This window comes from Miniopterus natalensis, chromosome 11 (genome assembly GCF_054644295.1).
Source record: "Miniopterus natalensis isolate mMinNat1 chromosome 11, mMinNat1.hap1, whole genome shotgun sequence".
Classification (NCBI taxonomy): Eukaryota; Metazoa; Chordata; class Mammalia; order Chiroptera; family Miniopteridae; genus Miniopterus; species Miniopterus natalensis.
Window position 1 is genome coordinate 40,485,979 of NC_142091.1, and position 17,420 is coordinate 40,503,398.

Here is a 17,420-nt window from a genome sequence, read left to right on the forward strand (position 1 = left end):
ATGGGATAAAAGGTTAATATCCAAAATATATGAAAAACTCATTCAACTCAATAGCAAAAACAAAACAGAACAATCTGATTTTAAAAAACGGGCAGAGAATCTGAATAGACAATTTTCCAAAGACATACAAATGACCAACAGGTACACAACAGGTACACAAAAAAGGTGCTCAACATCAATAATCATTACGAAAATGCACATCAAAACCACCTAAATTATTACCTCACACCTGTTAGAATGGCCAACATAAAAAAGACAAGAAACAAGTGTTGGCGAGGATGTGCAAGAAAGGAACCTTTGTGTGCTGCTGGTGAAAATGGATGGTGTAACCACTACGGAAATCAGTATCAAAGTTTCTCAAAACATTAAAAATAGAACTGCCATACAACCCAGCAATTACACTTCTGGATATTTATAAGAAAATGAAAAAACTCAAAAAAATATATGCACCCCATGTTCATTATTTACAGTAGCCAAGATATGGAACCAACCTAAGTGTCCAACGATGAAGGAATGAACAAAGAAAATGTGGTGTCCTTATACACACACATGTATGTATATATACACACACATAGAAACAGTATTATTCAGACATAAAAATACAGTGAAATCTGGCCATCAGCAACAAGATAAAATTTGGGGGCATTATGCTAAATGACATAAGTCAGACAGAAAAATACAAATACTGCCCAGCCGGGCATGGCTCAGGATCCAGAAGATCGTGGTTCGATTCCCGGTCAGGGCACATGCCCAGGTACGGGGCTCAATCCCCATTTGGGGGCGTGCAGGAGGCAGCCGACCAATGAAAACTCTCTCATCACTGAAGTTTCTATCTCTCTCCCTCTCTGAAATGAATAGATATATTTAAAAAAAAGAAAAAAAGAAATACAAATACCATATGATCTCACTTATATGTGGAATCTAAAAACAACAAAACAACAAAAAATTAGCTCACAGAGACAGAACAGACCAGTGGTTATTAGAGGCAGCAGGTAGGGCGATAGGTGAAACAGGTAAAAGGGGGATCAAAAGGTGCTAACTTCTGGTTATAAGTCATGGGAATATAATGTACAGCATGGTGAATATCGTTAATAATACTGTATTGCATATTTGAAAATTGCCGAGAGTAAATCATAAAAGTTCTCATCACGAGAAAACGAAATTCTGTAACTATGTATAGTTACAGATATTAATTGGATTTATTGTGGTGACCATTTCCTAATATATATAAATACTGTATCATTATGTTGTTGTACATTTGAAACTAACATAACTATACCTCAAAAAAATCAGCTTAGCCCTGGCCAGGGAGGGTTGTCCCAATATGCCAAGGTTACAGGTTGGATCCCTGGGCAGGGCACATACAAGAATCAACCAATGAACGCATAAAAAAGTGGAACAACAAATAGATGTTTCTCTCTCTAAAATAAATTTTTAAAAATCAGCTTAAAGACAGACATGTAAGACAGTGAGGAGTTAGCTGTATACAAAAGCAGTATAGAAGAGACACTGGTTTATTGCTAAGCACCATCTTACCAATACCCAAAGGATCTTCACCCTCTTTAAATCTATTCCACTCATTAAGGAATTCAGACATTATCATATAGTCACTTAAACTTGTCTCTGCTAGGAATAATTACTTATCAAGAAAATAAGCTAAGCCCTAGCCAGTTGGCTCAGTGATTAGAGCAATGGCCTGCAGACTGAAGGGTCCCGGGTTTGATTCTGGCCAAGAGCACGTACCTCAGTTGCGGGCTTGATTCCTGGCCCCAGTCAGGGCACGTGTGGGAAGCAACCAATCGATGTGTCTCTCTCACATCAATGTTTTCTCTCTCTTCCTCTCCCTCTCCCCCTGCCCCCATTCCTCCCTTTGACTCTTTCCAAAAAGCAATGGAAAAAATACCTTCAGGTGAGGATTAAATAAATAAAATAAAAAGAAAATGACATGATAACTCTAAAGAATGACTGAGGACCTGGCAACACCAATTAGTTATTGCAAGTTTCCCAACTTTTAACACTGGATTAATCACTACCAGAATGAAGCGCAATCCCGTACTGGATAACGTGTAACTAACAATGAGATAATGATGTCCCCAAATCTTGGTATACCCTTATTTCATTTCCGATTTATTATATGACATATTTCTAATTCAGAAGATTATCTCTGCCCACAGACAAAGCTGACAGCTTCCCAAGAAAATAGGATCAAAGAAAGCTTTACTTAGATCTGGGTCCCTCAAGGGCAATAATGAAATAAGTTCATCCAAGAATATAACAAAACTTGCCACCATGCAAGCCCCATCTGACTTATAATTATAGGGAATCCTTCCTCTTAGGGCTCAAATTATTCATTTTTTAATTCATTAAACAAACTTTTAGTGAGCACCTACTAACTGCCAGGTACCAGGTCAACACTGGGAATAAAAAAAAAATTACGGACAATTGAAATTCAGTATGAAGCCAGTAAGACATATCAGACAATGATGAGACCTTTCATTTTTAAATCACTGAACACGAGTTTAAGTATATCCATATACAACAACAAAAAAATCTCCAAACAAACCAGAAATCTGCAATCATGGAATAACATCAAATACATTTCAGAAGTCCAACCTATTTCATCAAGTACAGCCTACACAAGCTCTGTCAGACAGAAAATATCACTTAATTCTGAACATGAAGTGTGCTACAAAAAAATATGCATTTTCAAAGGGAGCGAAAACTGGTTCTTGAGGGGGATAAAAAAAAATTTTTTTTTAAAGTCATATAATGATTTATGGCCCTCCAAAGGATACATAAACAGATACGTAATACATATGTGCTATTAAAAAATTTCATGGAGCCCTGGCATGCATTCCTCAGTGGTTAGAGTGTCTGTCTTCATAATACCAGAGAGTCAAGGGTTCAATTCCCCGTCAAGGCTATGTACCTGGGTTGCAGATCTAATCCCCACCCCCCCCACTCCGGTCTTACGTGGGAGGCAACCAACTGATGTGTCTCTGTCACAGCAACTTGTCTCCCTCCCTCCCCCCATTCCTCCCTTTCACTCTCTCCGAATATCAATAGAAAAAATATTCTCACTTCTCTGGTGAGGATTAAAAAAAAACCTCATGTACAAAAAATGTGATCTAGAATAATTCCTTGGAAATGAAGTGTTACGGAAATAATTTAAAAAAAGAAAAAAGGTTGAAAAACACTGATTTAATGCTTAAGTATCTTTCCCATGTTTAAAAAAAAGGTTTTGCTGATTTTAGAGAGAGGAAGAGAGAGACAGAACATCGATCAGCTGCCTCCTGCATGCCCCTACTGGGGATTGAGCCCACAACCCGGGTGTGTGCCTTGACTGGGAATCAAACCAGGGACCTCTTGGTGTAGGCAGACGACACTCAACCAACTGAGCCACACTAGCTGGGCTCCCATCTTAATTTTGTAGATAAAAGCAAGTACACAAAATAGATGTCCATGCTAACCAAGTCCACTGCCTCAAAACCTTTCTTTCATGGAGTACAACCAAAACAGAATTACAGGTGGAATAACCATTACTGGGAGTGACCAAGCAACACAACAAAAGTTATGAAACACATAAATTTAGGAAGCTGTACCTGACAAGGACCTATCTACTTCACAGAGTTCATATTTCTGTGAAAACACATAACCTTCCAATGGATGCTTAAGGTAGTCTCTTTCTCCAGTACAAGATCATTTAAAAACTCACTGAGCCCTGGCTGGTATGGCTCAGTTGGCTGGAGCAGGGTCCCATACAACAAAAGGTGCTGGGTTCCATTCCTGGTCAGGACACATACCCAGGTTGCAGGTTCGATCCCCGGTTGGGGTGAGTATGGGAGGCAACCAATTAATGTAACTGCCTCACAGCAATGTTTCTCTCTCTATCTCCCTCTCTCTCTTTAAAATCATTAAAAAAAACCCAAAAAACCACAAACTGAAAAATTGTGTGACTACTGACCTATGGCAAATAACCATGTCTTTGTACTCACCTCCCACTATATATCCAGCACCTACTGAAGTATCTGAAATCCTTATCAAATATTTAAACCACAATTTCATTTGGTGATAAAAATGAACTTTCCATATCTGATTTAACACAAATAATGCTGAATTTGTTTGAAAACTTAAGTAGGTAGTTACAGAAGGCATTTAAACGTAATATAATGTTTCCATTAACAGGCTTTAATTTTCCCCAAAGAGTAGTTTAGGGCTTGTTTTGTCAATTACTGTTCAATCTTATCTCAATTTTCAGAATTTTTTACAATGAACATGTACTCCAAAATAAAGCTTTTGCAACTATAAGAAAACTAAATAATCCACAATCAAAAAGGATTCAACTTTCAATAAGTCATCAAATCTCAAAAAAAAAACAACAAAAACCTGTTGTGTTTTCTCAACCAAATATGTTTCATTTATAGTTTCTCAACGATTGGTTATGTAATGCAAAGAAAATTGATGTTTCCCTATTTTGAAAAAAAATCTATCTCCATTAGAGAACCAGCTTTCCAAAAGGACTGCTACATGTGCTAAATGGCCCACTTTTCCGAAAGCAGGAAGTTCAAAAGAATATGAATGAGGAAAGGCAACTGAACATCTTTTCTAAGTACCTCAACCCAAGTCCATGATTTTAAACCTTTCCCTCTTGTACTGGCATCGAGCTACGGCTTACCTGAAAATTTTTAAATATTCCCAATCATATGAATCAGGAGAATGATGTGTGGTATAGTCAGTGTAACTTTAAGAGAGCCAAACCTGCTTTTTATATGTACCAAAATTGGAAGTGTTTGTATTGGTTCCTAAAGTCAGGGTTGGTTTGTTACCAAAGAGCCCGCCACTCGTTGTACCAAATGAAGGAGCACTGGTTGTGCTGGTTCCAAATGTAGTAAGCTTGTTATTGCCAAACAGGGTCTAAAGAGAACAGAATACAGGAAAACTTTTAATATAAAGATACATTCCAAACAGTAAACAGAGGTTACCTCAGGTATGTGGGATTGGGTGAGAAATAAAAGAGGTCATTACTTTTACAAAAATATAGGAGGATGAATAAAGACTAACAGAAAAGTACACTAGTCTGAGCAAGATGAACTTTATTAATAAAGAATGCTCCTAGCCTGAGAGTTAATGGAAACCCCTCAGCAAACATAAGATTTCAGTGAGGCAATGAAAAAAAGTACAGGAATCAAATATTATATTTTTACCTGGAAACCGAAATGTATCGTGTATTTAATTAGCCAGTGGAAACAATTAAAATAAAAAATTTAAACATGCTACAACATAAGTGTACCTTCAAAACATTATGTTAAGTGAAACAAATCAGTCACAAAAGACCACACATTGTGTGATTCCATTATATAAAATGTCCAAAACAAGTAAGTCCCATAGACAGAAAGCTGGTCTCAGGTAATTGGAGGTAATGAGAAATGATGAATATGAGGTTTCTTTTTAGGGTGATAAATATGTTCTAAAATTTGTGGTGACAGCTGCACACTTTGAAAATAATATTAGCCACTGAACTGTAAACTTTAAAAGGGAAAATTGTATGGCATGTGGATTATATCTCAATAAGGTTATTAAAAAAGAACCTTCAGCCCTGACTGGTGTGATTCGGTGGTTAGAGTGTCTGCCCTGGAACCGAAGGGTCTCAGGTTCGATTACTAGAGTAAAGGGCACATACCTGGGTTGTAGGTTCGATCCCCATCCCCAGTCGAACTGTGTGCGGGAGGCAACCAGTGTGTCTCTCTCAAATCAATGTTCCTCTCTCCCCCTCCCTTCCACACTCTAAAATTGAATGGAAAAAAATATCCTCAAGTGAGGATTAACAAAAACAAACAAACAAACAAACTTTTGGAGGCATTATATAAAAAACTATCCACAACAGCATGTTTAAAGCTTTTTATAATGCGTACATAAAACAGATTGACCGTTCCTAACAGCCTGTCACCTCAAACAGGTTAGGACTAAGAGTTAAAAATCCGGATTTATTTAAGAGTGAAAGCATCTCAGTTTAGACTCAACAATTTAAATTTACAAATTGGAGTGACAGTTTGCCATCAGAAGTAAACTTCACACAAGCAATAAGGCAAAGTTGTTTAAAAAAGAACTTACTATTTGAAAATTAACCTAATAAAGTTACCTAGTTATTTTAATTTGCACCAAATAAGTTTTAGTTACTATCAGTATCAAGTCATACAATATACCCAATAAAATACTTGAAAGACGGTCAAATCTTTCTTAGAAATTCCTTTAACAGATTCAGACACATCTTCATATTATAATCAACTGTAAAAACATACCGAACCAACAGGACCGAATCCAGTATTGGTCTGCCCAAAGAGACCTGTTCCTGTTCCAAATGCCGTCCCACTGCTGGTGTTTGTAGCTGTTCCAAAAAGACCTCCAGGCTGCGAGGCTTGGGTTACTCCAAATAAACCCTGTAAAAGGTAATCTAGATGAAAAGGTATCCTACAGTAGTCAATTTTCTTTAAGAGTCTTAGATTAATAATAATAGTTGCAATTTTTTTAAAGTTTAACTGACAAGTACTATGCTTAACACTCTACATAGAGCATTTCTTTTATTCACAACAACCCTAAAAAGCATGGCCATTTTTCAAAAGAAAACAAAGCTCAGAGCAGTTAAAAGTTTGCCCAATATGTTACAGCTATGGAGTAGCAGAACCAGATTTCAAATAACTGAAGGTCCTATCATCCAATGCCTAAGAAGGTACTTTACTTATGCATTAGCATTAGTTAACAAAAGAAAAATATTGCACTAATGGACTATTGCTGAATTAAGAATTCAAAGTAGTGTTTTTAAAGTTTCATTGAGACATAATTCATATACCATAAAATTTACTCATTTAAAGTAGACAAGTCAATGGCTTTTTAATATAGTCAGAGTTGTGCAACCATCCTCTCTCTAAATTTAGAACACTTTTATCACTATAAAAAGAAACTCTCGGTCTATTAGCAGTCATTCTCATTCCTAGATAACCAATCACTAATCTACTTTTATTATTTTATTTTAATACATCTTTATTGATTTCAGAGAGAGGAAGGGAGAGGGGGAGAGATAGAAACATCAACAATGAGAGTCATTGATTGGCTGCCTCCTGCAAGCCCCGCACGGGGGATCGAACCCACAACCCGGGCATGTGCCCTGACCAGGAATCAAATCTTGATCTCCTGGATCATAGGTCAATACTCAACCACTGAGCCACACCCAGTCAGGCTCTAATCTACTTTCTATTTCCATGAATTTGTCCATTCTATATAATAGGATCATACAAAATGTGGGTGTTTGGTAAATCATTTCTTTCCCTTAGCATGTTTAAAAGGTCCATCCATGTTGTAGAATGTATCAAAGTACTTCACCTCATTTTATGGCTAAATAATATCCTACACACCACACTTGTTTATGCATTCAGCACTGACAGACATTTGGGTTGTTTCCACCTTTTAGCTATTATGAAAGTGCTGCCCAGCCAGTGTGGCTCAGTGGCTGAATGTCGACCCATGAACCAGGAGGTCGCTATTCAATTCCCGGTCAGGGCACATGCCTAGGTTGCAGGCTAGATTCAGTTAGGGGTGTGCAGGAGGCAGCTGTTCAATGACTCTCTCTCATCACTGATGTTTCTGTCTCTCTCACCCTCCCCCTTCCTCTCTGAAATAAAAAAAAATATTTAAAAACAAACTGTGCTATTATATAACTTTGTGTACAAGATTTTGTTTTCATTTCTCTTGGGGAAATATCAAGGTGTGCAACTTGTTATTTATTCATGGTATATATGGTAACCCCGTTTAACATTCTGAGGAAGCACCAAACTGTTTTGCAGAATGGTTGCATATGCGGGTTCCAACTTCTCCAAATTCTTTGAAAATACTTCTTACTGTCGTTTTGTTTACAGCCTTCCCAGTTGATTTGAAGTGGTATCTTATTGTGGTTTTGATATGCATTTCCCTGATAACTACTAATGTTATCTTTTCATGTGCTTACTACAGCACTTCTATATCTTTTTTGGAGAAAAGTCTAATCTAGTCTTTAGATCACTTTTCCCCCCTTTGGCGATTTTTTAATAGGTTATTGTTTCGTTATTGAATTATAAGCATTCGTTACATGTTCTGGAAGCAAGTCCTTTATAAGATTTATGACTTGCAAATATTTTCTCCCATCTGCAAGTATTATTTTTGCTTTCATATACCTTCGATCCACAAAGTTTTAAATTTTGATAAAGCCCAATCTATTTTGTTCTTTTCTTGCTTTTGATTTTGGTGTTATATCTAAGAAACCACTGCCTAACTCCTTTTCTTCTAAAAGTTCTATACTTTAGCTCTTACATTTAAGAATTTAATCTATTTTGGGTTAACTTTTTATAGTTACCACAATGGTGTGAAGAATCCAACCTCATTCTTTTGCACATGGAAAATCAGTTGTCCCAGCACTACTTGTTGAAAAGATTTTTTCCCCATTGAATTATTTTGGTACTCTTATTGAAAATCAATTATCTATAAATGTGAGGGTTTATTTCTGGACTCTCAATTCTATTCCACTGATCTGTGTGTATAATGTTATGCCTGTACCATACTGTCTTGATCACTGTTGCTTTATAGTAAGTTTTAAAATTAAGAAGTGTAAGCCTTCCAAGCTTTCTTCTTTTTCAAGACTGTTTTGGCTATTCTGGGTTCCCTTCTATTCTTTTTTGATTGTTTGTATCGTGAAAGTGTGTCAAATATTTTTTCAGCACCTACTGAGGTGATCATGTGGTTTTTGTCTTTATTCTATTTCTATGGGTTATTGTATTGTCATATGCTGAACCAATTTTTCTGGGATAAATCTCACTTGGTTATGGTGTATAATCCTTTTTATATGCTTAATTCTATTTGCTAGTATTTTGATAATTTTGGGGTCTAGCTGTACTTGTTTTTTTATCAGGCAGAGTACCTCTAAAACTCTGAACATATCAAAAATTAGAGATAGACGAGGTAAATTCCAAGAATTCTAATAAAAATAATCATACCTCAAATTACCTTTAATTTTACACTTCCCTAAAAGTCCCTAGAAATAAACTGGTAATGATGTAAAGGCTTTCTCTTTTACTTTCTGCACAGAAGTAGCAATTACCCAATATTTCTCTAAGTTTTGGTTCTCCCTTTATTTATTTTAATGAACTAAACTTCTTTGTCTGACTCCGCTTAAGAGAAAAAGCTAAAAGAACATTTTGAAATATAACCAGTAATTTTTAAGTATTTCCTCCTACAATATATAGAATGGCTGGAGTCAATGTCTTAAGGTGTAGCTTCAGGATGACAAATTGTAGTACACTAAGCAGCTCTTACTGATAAGAAAATATGCTCAGAAAAGATAAGTGACTTGCTCAACAGTCTCTCAATGAGTACAGAGCAGAGTCTCAACTGGAATCTAGGTCTTAATTATTCCAAGATTTTGCTCTCTTCCCCTTACTACATACCATCAATCCTTAAGAAATGCAGTACAAGTAGAACTTGCTGATTTGACATGATTAAAGCTTCATTACTTAGCCCTAGAAATAAGACCTGGAGTTAATTGTGGACCTGTTTCCTTACCATGGTGTTGGTGCTTGGCTGTCCTAGTGTGCTGGTATTACCAAAGGAAAAGCTAGTGTTCTGGGTGGTTGTGGCCTGGGCAAATGGTTTGCTGAAGAGGCTGGTAGTTTGCTGATTCTGTTGGCCAAAAAGACCACCTGGATTTGTTCCAAATCCAGTCGTACCTTTCAGGAAATAGAAATGAAAGGAGAAATATAACAACAGTCTTATGATATTGATCACACATCTCTATTACACTACTCGAACTGAATAACTGTTTCATTTTCCATGTTCCTTCACATAACTTCAGATTTGCTTCAGACTTTAATCCCTACAATACTCTAACCTGAAGAACCGTAGCTGGGCTAAGTAATCTTCCTTCTTGAGTCCATAGCTTTCTTCTCTTTTAGAAGATACCACACTACACTTGAAGTCTATGTGTGCACTTCAACCATGTTAGACTAAGTTTTTACTGAGAACAGAGGCTTTCTCTTTATATCAATACATTCAGCATAGGGTGTGACACAATACTTAAAGAATACGTGGCTAAACTAAATCACAAAATACCAAGACTGGAGAAAATGTTAAATGCCATTTAAATGTTTGTTTAGTGTGTATGTGTGTGTGTGAGCGTGTGTGTAGATCCCTCTAGAAATCTACAAAAAAGTTCAACTTCTACTTATTTCTCCAGAGGCAAACTGGTGGCTGGGGGAGGGAAAGAAGAGATCTTTGGTTATACACTTTTTGTATTTCATGAACTTTATATCATATATATTACCTTTGCAAAAGTAATATATTTATGAATTTAGTAATCATCCTAGACTTCCGTCTTTCACATCCCGCATCAAATCAATCCATTACCAAGTCCCATCAGTTCTGCAGTCAAACTGGGTCCACATTCTGACCATCTCCATAGCCTCTTTTCTCATTCAAGCCACATCACTCTCATGTAGACAGAGGAATAGCTTTTCTAACTGATTTGTTTCCACCCATGTCCCCTTACAATCTACTCTTAATATAGCAGTGTTCAGAATGATCCTTCACTCATAATCACAAGACTTCTCTTTCTAAACCCTTTAATGGCTTCCCAACTCAAAAATTCAAATCTTGACACTGGCCTAGAAAGTCCTACAAAATACTGTCCCTATATTCCCCAGTACTTCCCCTTGTCCTGTCCTCTTTGGCAAAAACTCAGGATTTTTAGATTTACAGTTTCCTCTAGCTGGAATGTTCTTCCACCAGAAATCTGTATAGCTTTATCCCTCACCTTCCTCAGACAGGTTGCTGCTCAAATGTTACCTCATCAGTAAAGCCCTTCTTAACCATAACCATTCTTCATTTAAAACTGTATGTCTCCCCACCCCCACATACATACCAAGCCCTCCTTATTCCAGCATCCTGAATTATTTTTCTCCATAGCACTTATGACAAAATGACAATTATAGTTTACTTTTAGTGGTCTGTCCCTCCTATATATGGTCCAATATGATGTCAAGTGCTTACTAGTTCCAAAGGCTGTTTTGTTCTGACCATATGCAAAGCCTGAATTAGTGGTGGAGGAGCTGAAGAGTCCTGTTGCACTAGAGGTGGCCGGAGAAGACCCAAACAAGCCAGTCGTGGTACCTGCTCCCACCTGGTTCTGCGGGCCTTTCCGGTTAGCCTGATAATCCTCTAAACGAAGTTCCTAGAGAAGGAAGGGAAAACATATTTCCAATCTTACTATGTAGCCAAAAAATATTTAGGAGACTAAATAGCTGAATTTAGTATTCAAGTTCTATGATTACACAAAGAACCATGACTGTAAAACAGAAAGCTATAAATAACATTAACTTAATATCACTATAGAAAACATTTTCAATAGTGTATAACGAACATTAAAATCTATACCACAATTACCATAAAACTGCAAGCCAAAGGATCAACCAATCTTAATTTTAATTTTCTTTTATAAACAATAACTTTTTTTAATAGAAAATTTTAATCAATATATATTTTCCAGCAAAAAGGCAATATAATAGAAGATGGTATACACTGCTGCTACAGAAACAAACAAAAATACTGGGAAAGGATGAAAAACAAGTGTGATTTGCTGATGCTATTTTACTGCATTCAAAACTAGACATATAGCTGGCACGAGCTCCAAAATAAAAGGTCAGTACTGAAATGAAACTACACACAAGTATCAATATCAGTAAGAATCACTTGCAGATTCACACAACAAAAAAAATCACCTCCTCCCAGCAGTAAATTGTACATGTTCGTTCATTAAAGATACAATTTCATTTTTCCTGTGTGTTTTTTTTAATTTTACAAAGTCAATAGCTTACTAACCACTAATAAGCATGCTCTCTTTGCTAAAAGGCTCTTCTTTTTATTTTGTTCCATTTGAAGGAAAGGGTATTTATAATTTTTTCATCTGCTTGTATGAATTCTTGAGATCATTAAGTTTGCCAAGAGGCAGCATAGTATACCTTCACTGTATTTAACAGTGCATTCCATTTAACAAAAAGACCCCAGAACGTCTGCCAGACTATATGCAGCACATCCACTTTGCAAATGGGCTGCAGAACAGTAGTGGCTGATGGAAGTGAGCCAAGTTTATTAAAAAGACACAGGAAGCACCCTGGCCAGGTGGTTCAGTTGGTTGGAACATTGTCCTGTGCACCAAAAGATTGCCAGTTCAAAAACTGGTCTGGGTGCATACGAGAGGCAACTAATCGATGTTTCTCTCTCTCTCCCCCTTCCTCTCTCCTTAAAAATCAGTGAAAACATATCCTTGGGTGAGAATTTTTTTAAAAAGACCCAAGCAGCTGGGAGAGATCCAAGGATAATACTTTCCTTTAGTACAATGCTTTTTTAATTTAGCATAATAATCTTGTCTACTCCCACTCCAAATTTAAAAATTAGCAGATTAAAAGACAAAGGATTCTGGAAAATTCAGAAAATTTAAGGAAACAACGGATAAAGTTTAATAGTTTTGTCTCACAAGTCAGGATGTTTCTGCACTCTCCAATAAACACAGTTGGGGTGTAGGAAGAAGCAAAAGTTACAATCACGAATGACAATCAAAATGTACAAAGAACTACTACACAGCAATGAGAATGAACAAACTAACTTCATGCAGCAACATGGACAATCTCAATGCTGAACGACAGACTTAAGAGTAAATAATGTAAGATGCCATCTATACACAAAAATAGGCAAAACGTGGATATTGAGGACAGTGGTTACTTTTGGAAGGGAAGGATTGTGACTGGGGGGTTGGGCACAAGGGGGATATTAGGGGTGCTGGTAATGCTGTGTCTTTAAGAAAACTTACTATGTTTCCTTAAGAAAACTTACTATGTTGTATACTTATGACTTTGCATAAATTTATTAAAAACACATTCATGAGTACGCACACACACATTGCCCAATCAGAATACACTGTTAGTAGAATGATGCTGGTACATACAATCTAAATATTATTCCTGCCTAAAACAATATACAGCTATAAACAGTACATTAATTTAAAAAAATATTTTGAGCCCGGTTGGTGTGCCTCAGGAATTGAGCATCGACCTATGATCCAGGAGATTGTGGTTCGATTCCCGGTCAGGGCACATGCCCGGGTTGTGGGCTCAGTCCCCAGTGGGGGTCCGGCAGGAGGCAGCCGATCAATGACGACTCACTCATCACTGATGTTTCTATCTCTCTTTCCCTCTCCCTTCCTCTCTCTGAAACCAATAAAGACATATTAAATAATAATAATTTGTTAGTTTTTTATATAAACCCAATGTGAACCACTTGATTCTAAAAGTAATCAAAAGCATTTTCAAAAGCTGCTTTTCAATAGTATCAAAAGGTTAGGCTGATATTCTATGTGGCATTTTACTGACCTCTAGTGACTTGCTTTCATATTCTTTCATAGCAGTGATACACTGGTGCTTGGTACTGATATTAGTACTAACTCCAGCTTTAACCATAGTATCGGTACCAGTTAGAGGCTGCAAAGGAAGATAACAGTAAATTTGAAAGTCTGAAGCAAATGCGTAAATCCAGGTTTTATATCTCTACTCTCACAGACACAATTCTGCAACCACTGAACTCTATAAATGAAGTCTACTAGGTCTTTTACTAACGAGATAGCTTCAAGGATGCTTGATTAAATACACTGCATTTCTGTTCTCTTCCTTCATCAAGGTTACCTTATAAGTCACAATAATTATCACAAACCTAGAGATTAATCCCATAACCAATCCATCTAATTATCTACTAAAATATATTTATTATATATATATAAGAAAAGCTTTATCTAATTTACCTAATATATACATTTAAATCTCTTATTTCTCAGATGCACCTCATTTTCTGCTCTAAAATGTCTGCTTTATAACTGTTGTTGCATTTAAGAAATATGGAAGCCTGATTCCCTCCCCTATAATCATATGAGGAAAAGGGCACAATAAATAACTAAAGATTCCTACTTATGTCAGTTTTCTCAATTATTGTACTTTCTAAGAGACAAAAAGTATTTTCCCTCTATCATTTATATTTAATTTTATTTTAAATTCAGGATTCTAAATTCAGTATTATGAATTTACCACCTTGCCTAAGAAATTCTTTACTTTCTCAAGTAAGTTTTGCCAAGCCCTATTTTTGCCAGAGGTTGCCAATTAGGCTAAGTGCCTCAAGCCTATCCTAAGTATCTCCCAACCAATCACATCAAGTGGTATCTTACATCAAGTGGTATTCCATATATTTTTCTAAACAACAAATTCCACTTTAATCCTCTACCCAACTCCTCTCAAAAAGCCAAAGAAAACACAAAACACTATTGCCCCATTTTGCCATTTCATCCACAAAAGTTTTATTTTTAACTAGCACACAATATTGATGAGTTCCATCTATCTCCTTAAAGAGGCCTTAACTACCTATAGTTTGCTCCACATTCCTTATTTCTAAAAAGAATGGTTGACCATTCAGAGGTCAAATTATGCACACAGTAAAGATAAATTCAAATTCAACCTTATACTAGCTGTTAATCAACTTTGTGAATACAAATTTGACTAGGTTGAGTATAATTCAATTATGCATTATAATCTAGATTTACATTTCAAGACCTTTCCTATCTATTATACAACTAATTACAGTTACTGTTCTTAACACATGTTTCAGGAAGAATGAGACTAAGCTTTGCATAACTCTAAAGAAGAAAAATTTTATGACTCATCCTGCAAATAAATATACAAATGGGAGAGAAATTCCACAAACATTGGAAGAAAATACTTACATTAAATTTAATAGTAGTCCCAGTGGGAGCAGCTGTAAAACTACTGGGTCCAAAAAGGGAGACAGATGTACTACCAAAAGGATTAGAGGTGGTATTTGTAGTTCCAAAAAGTCCCCCACTGCTAGTACTTGTTCCAAAATCTATAAATTAGACAGAAAAATTAAATGTTAACAGTAAAGAATTTAAGAACCTGTAAGGTATCTTGAAATTAAGCTATGGCCCTAGAACAGCAGTACTTTCACAACCTCAAATTTTCTCTTTCAAATATCTCTTTTTCACTAGCAAGTACCTTCAAACTAATATTTCACACACACAGAATTTTAGGCTCACAACTTTGAAGTGACACAAAATCTGAATCCTATAGTCAACTAAGTTTCTATGAAGCCCTTCTTGGGCACACCTGAAGACGAGTTAAAAGAAACAGTACTTTGGTCCTGGTTGGTGTGATCAGTGGTTAGAGCGTTTGCCCACACACCAAAGGTGGCAAGTTTGATTCCCGGTCAAGGGCACATACCTGGGTTGCAGGTTCAATCCCTGGCCTTGGTTGGGGTACATGTGGGAGGCAACCAATCAATGTCTCTTGCTCACATCGATGTTTCTCTCTCTAACCCCCTCCTCTCTCTCTAAAAATCAATGAAAAAATATATCCTTGTGAGGATTAACAATAAAAAAGAAACAGTACTTTGTTTCATCATAAATTCTATCTCATTTCTCCTTTCTTGGCAAGACTAATGATAAATGAGCTTGTAATTCTGAAAACAACTTATCACAATAGATTTCTACAAGAGGAATAGTACACTTTATTTACATATATTACTAAAAATACCCACACGTAACTAAAAAGTTTAAAACATACTAATGGTCCTATTATGGCAACTGAACATAGGTTAATGGAAAATTTCACACAGAAAAATAATTTAGAAAAATTAGGAGGCATGCTGATCATTTTATAGAAAAGAAATAGAGCCTCTCATTACCTTACTTTTCCAAAAAGCTGATTTTTAAAGTTATTACATGAAAGTGAATTTAACTGTTATCTACGGAATATATTTTTCAAAATATGAGAAATACTTCTAAAGAAGTCATACATATAGAGCCAGAAATGTCAGCAAGAAGTGAAAAGTTTTCTGCCAATATATTTAATATTAAGCAACATCCTAAATACCAAGTTTTAAAAAAATGTGATTTCTTATTGGCAAACTATTTCTTCTCTAAAAACATATCCGAATACATAATTTAAAGTAAATAAATACATCTCTTTCAAATTAGCACTTTAGATGGCATTTTACATTGTCATGGTTAAATATTTCAACACCCCCACAAAAGCTTTCCCTTTGTAAAATACTGATAGTTTGGTAACTTAGTCATTCTGCCATTTGCTTGTCCTGAGAATAGCATCAATTCACAGGGCACATCTCTTCAACTAAAGTACTATGTAGAGAAGCATCCCCAGGCCACATTCAGACAAAAAAAGAGGGAGAAGCAATCAATTAAAAATATCTGCCATGGGCAAGAAATGGAGGAATAACCATGCCATGGCCAGTATATGTCACTGTGGCTTTAGCCTCTCCATACCAATGTAAAACGGAGAGGAGACAAGAAGGTGCCCATGCCATACAATACTGTTGACTACACACATGCTTCCTTGAAATTCTCCTGTCTTAATACTTTTGACACAACTCTGACTTGGTTTTTCATCCTATCTCTGGTCATTACATTATCTATTATTATCAAGTGCCCTCTACCTCTGCCTATCCCTTAAATACTAATGATTCTCTGATTTCCATTCTTAAAGAGATGTACATCTCCCCCCTCCTTTCCAGTATATTAAACTTTCAATACATTTGCAAGTTTTCTTCTCCCTGTGTTTCTGAAGCCATCTGGAGGGAAAAAACAGGAGGGGTTGAATACAGGGAAGAGAAGAGAAAAAAATCCATTAGGCAAATCAAATTGTTAGATGCAGATGTCCTACTTACTCCCAAAGCCAGTTGGTTTATTTTGTGCAAAGGCATTGTTTTGGGATGAGAAAAGACTGGACCCTGTGCTTGAAGTTCCAAACAAGCTATTTGATGTTCCTGTTGATGTGCCAAACCCAAAGCCGGTGCTTGTGGAGGTAGCTGGCTGGCTAAATGAATTGGTACCAAATAATCCTCCTGGGAAATGAAGAGGGGTAAAAAAACAGTTATATAGACATATTAGAGCCACTTTGTAAAGTCCTGTATCAGCTATGAATAAACCAACCCTTATTCCAAATAAAAGCCCTACCTGGTTTGGTCTGTGAATTTCCAAAGAGGCTTCCAGTATTGTTGCTGGAACCAAATGCAGATGTTCCAAATGCCCCTCCACTAGTAGTGCCAAAGCCAGTATCTGAAAAAGCCAAATCCAGAATAAAAATAAGATCTTAATCAGGTAACACCATGAAAAAGAACATTAATATTTCTTAATATTCCCCATTTGGATAGGACTATTGGTATAATCTATTTGTCTAAGCTGTTTTTTAAATTTACTGTTGACGGAATTATAGATGTCCCCCCATTTCCCCCACCCCCAGCCCACCCCAGGTCTTCCCCACATGAATGTCTGT

At 36.3% G+C, this 17,420-nt stretch overlaps 1 protein-coding gene across 7 annotated transcripts in view; it reads right to left on the bottom strand.

The window, feature by feature from the left end:
- Positions 1-17,420, bottom strand: part of NUP98 (nucleoporin 98 and 96 precursor) — a 99,892-nt gene that overhangs the window by 65,276 nt on the left and 17,196 nt on the right. For 3 of the 7 annotated variants that reach the window (XM_087821692.1, XM_016218125.2, XM_087821693.1), the window contains exons 3-10: positions 17,102-17,203; positions 16,813-16,989; positions 14,837-14,976; positions 13,443-13,550; positions 11,068-11,248; positions 9,586-9,749; positions 6,300-6,437; positions 4,827-4,914 (exon numbers count right to left, since the gene is read on the bottom strand). In XM_087821692.1, the coding sequence (XP_087677818.1) occupies positions 4,827-4,914; positions 6,300-6,437; positions 9,586-9,749; positions 11,068-11,248; positions 13,443-13,550; positions 14,837-14,976; positions 16,813-16,989; positions 17,102-17,203 (1,098 nt within the window). Of the gene's footprint in view, positions 1-4,775; positions 4,915-6,299; positions 6,438-9,585; positions 9,750-11,067; positions 11,249-13,442; positions 13,551-14,836; positions 14,977-16,812; positions 16,990-17,101; positions 17,204-17,420 lie in introns of all 7 variants that reach the window. The other 4 variants (XM_016218127.2, XM_016218128.2, XM_016218124.2 and 1 more) reach the window with 2 other exon arrangements.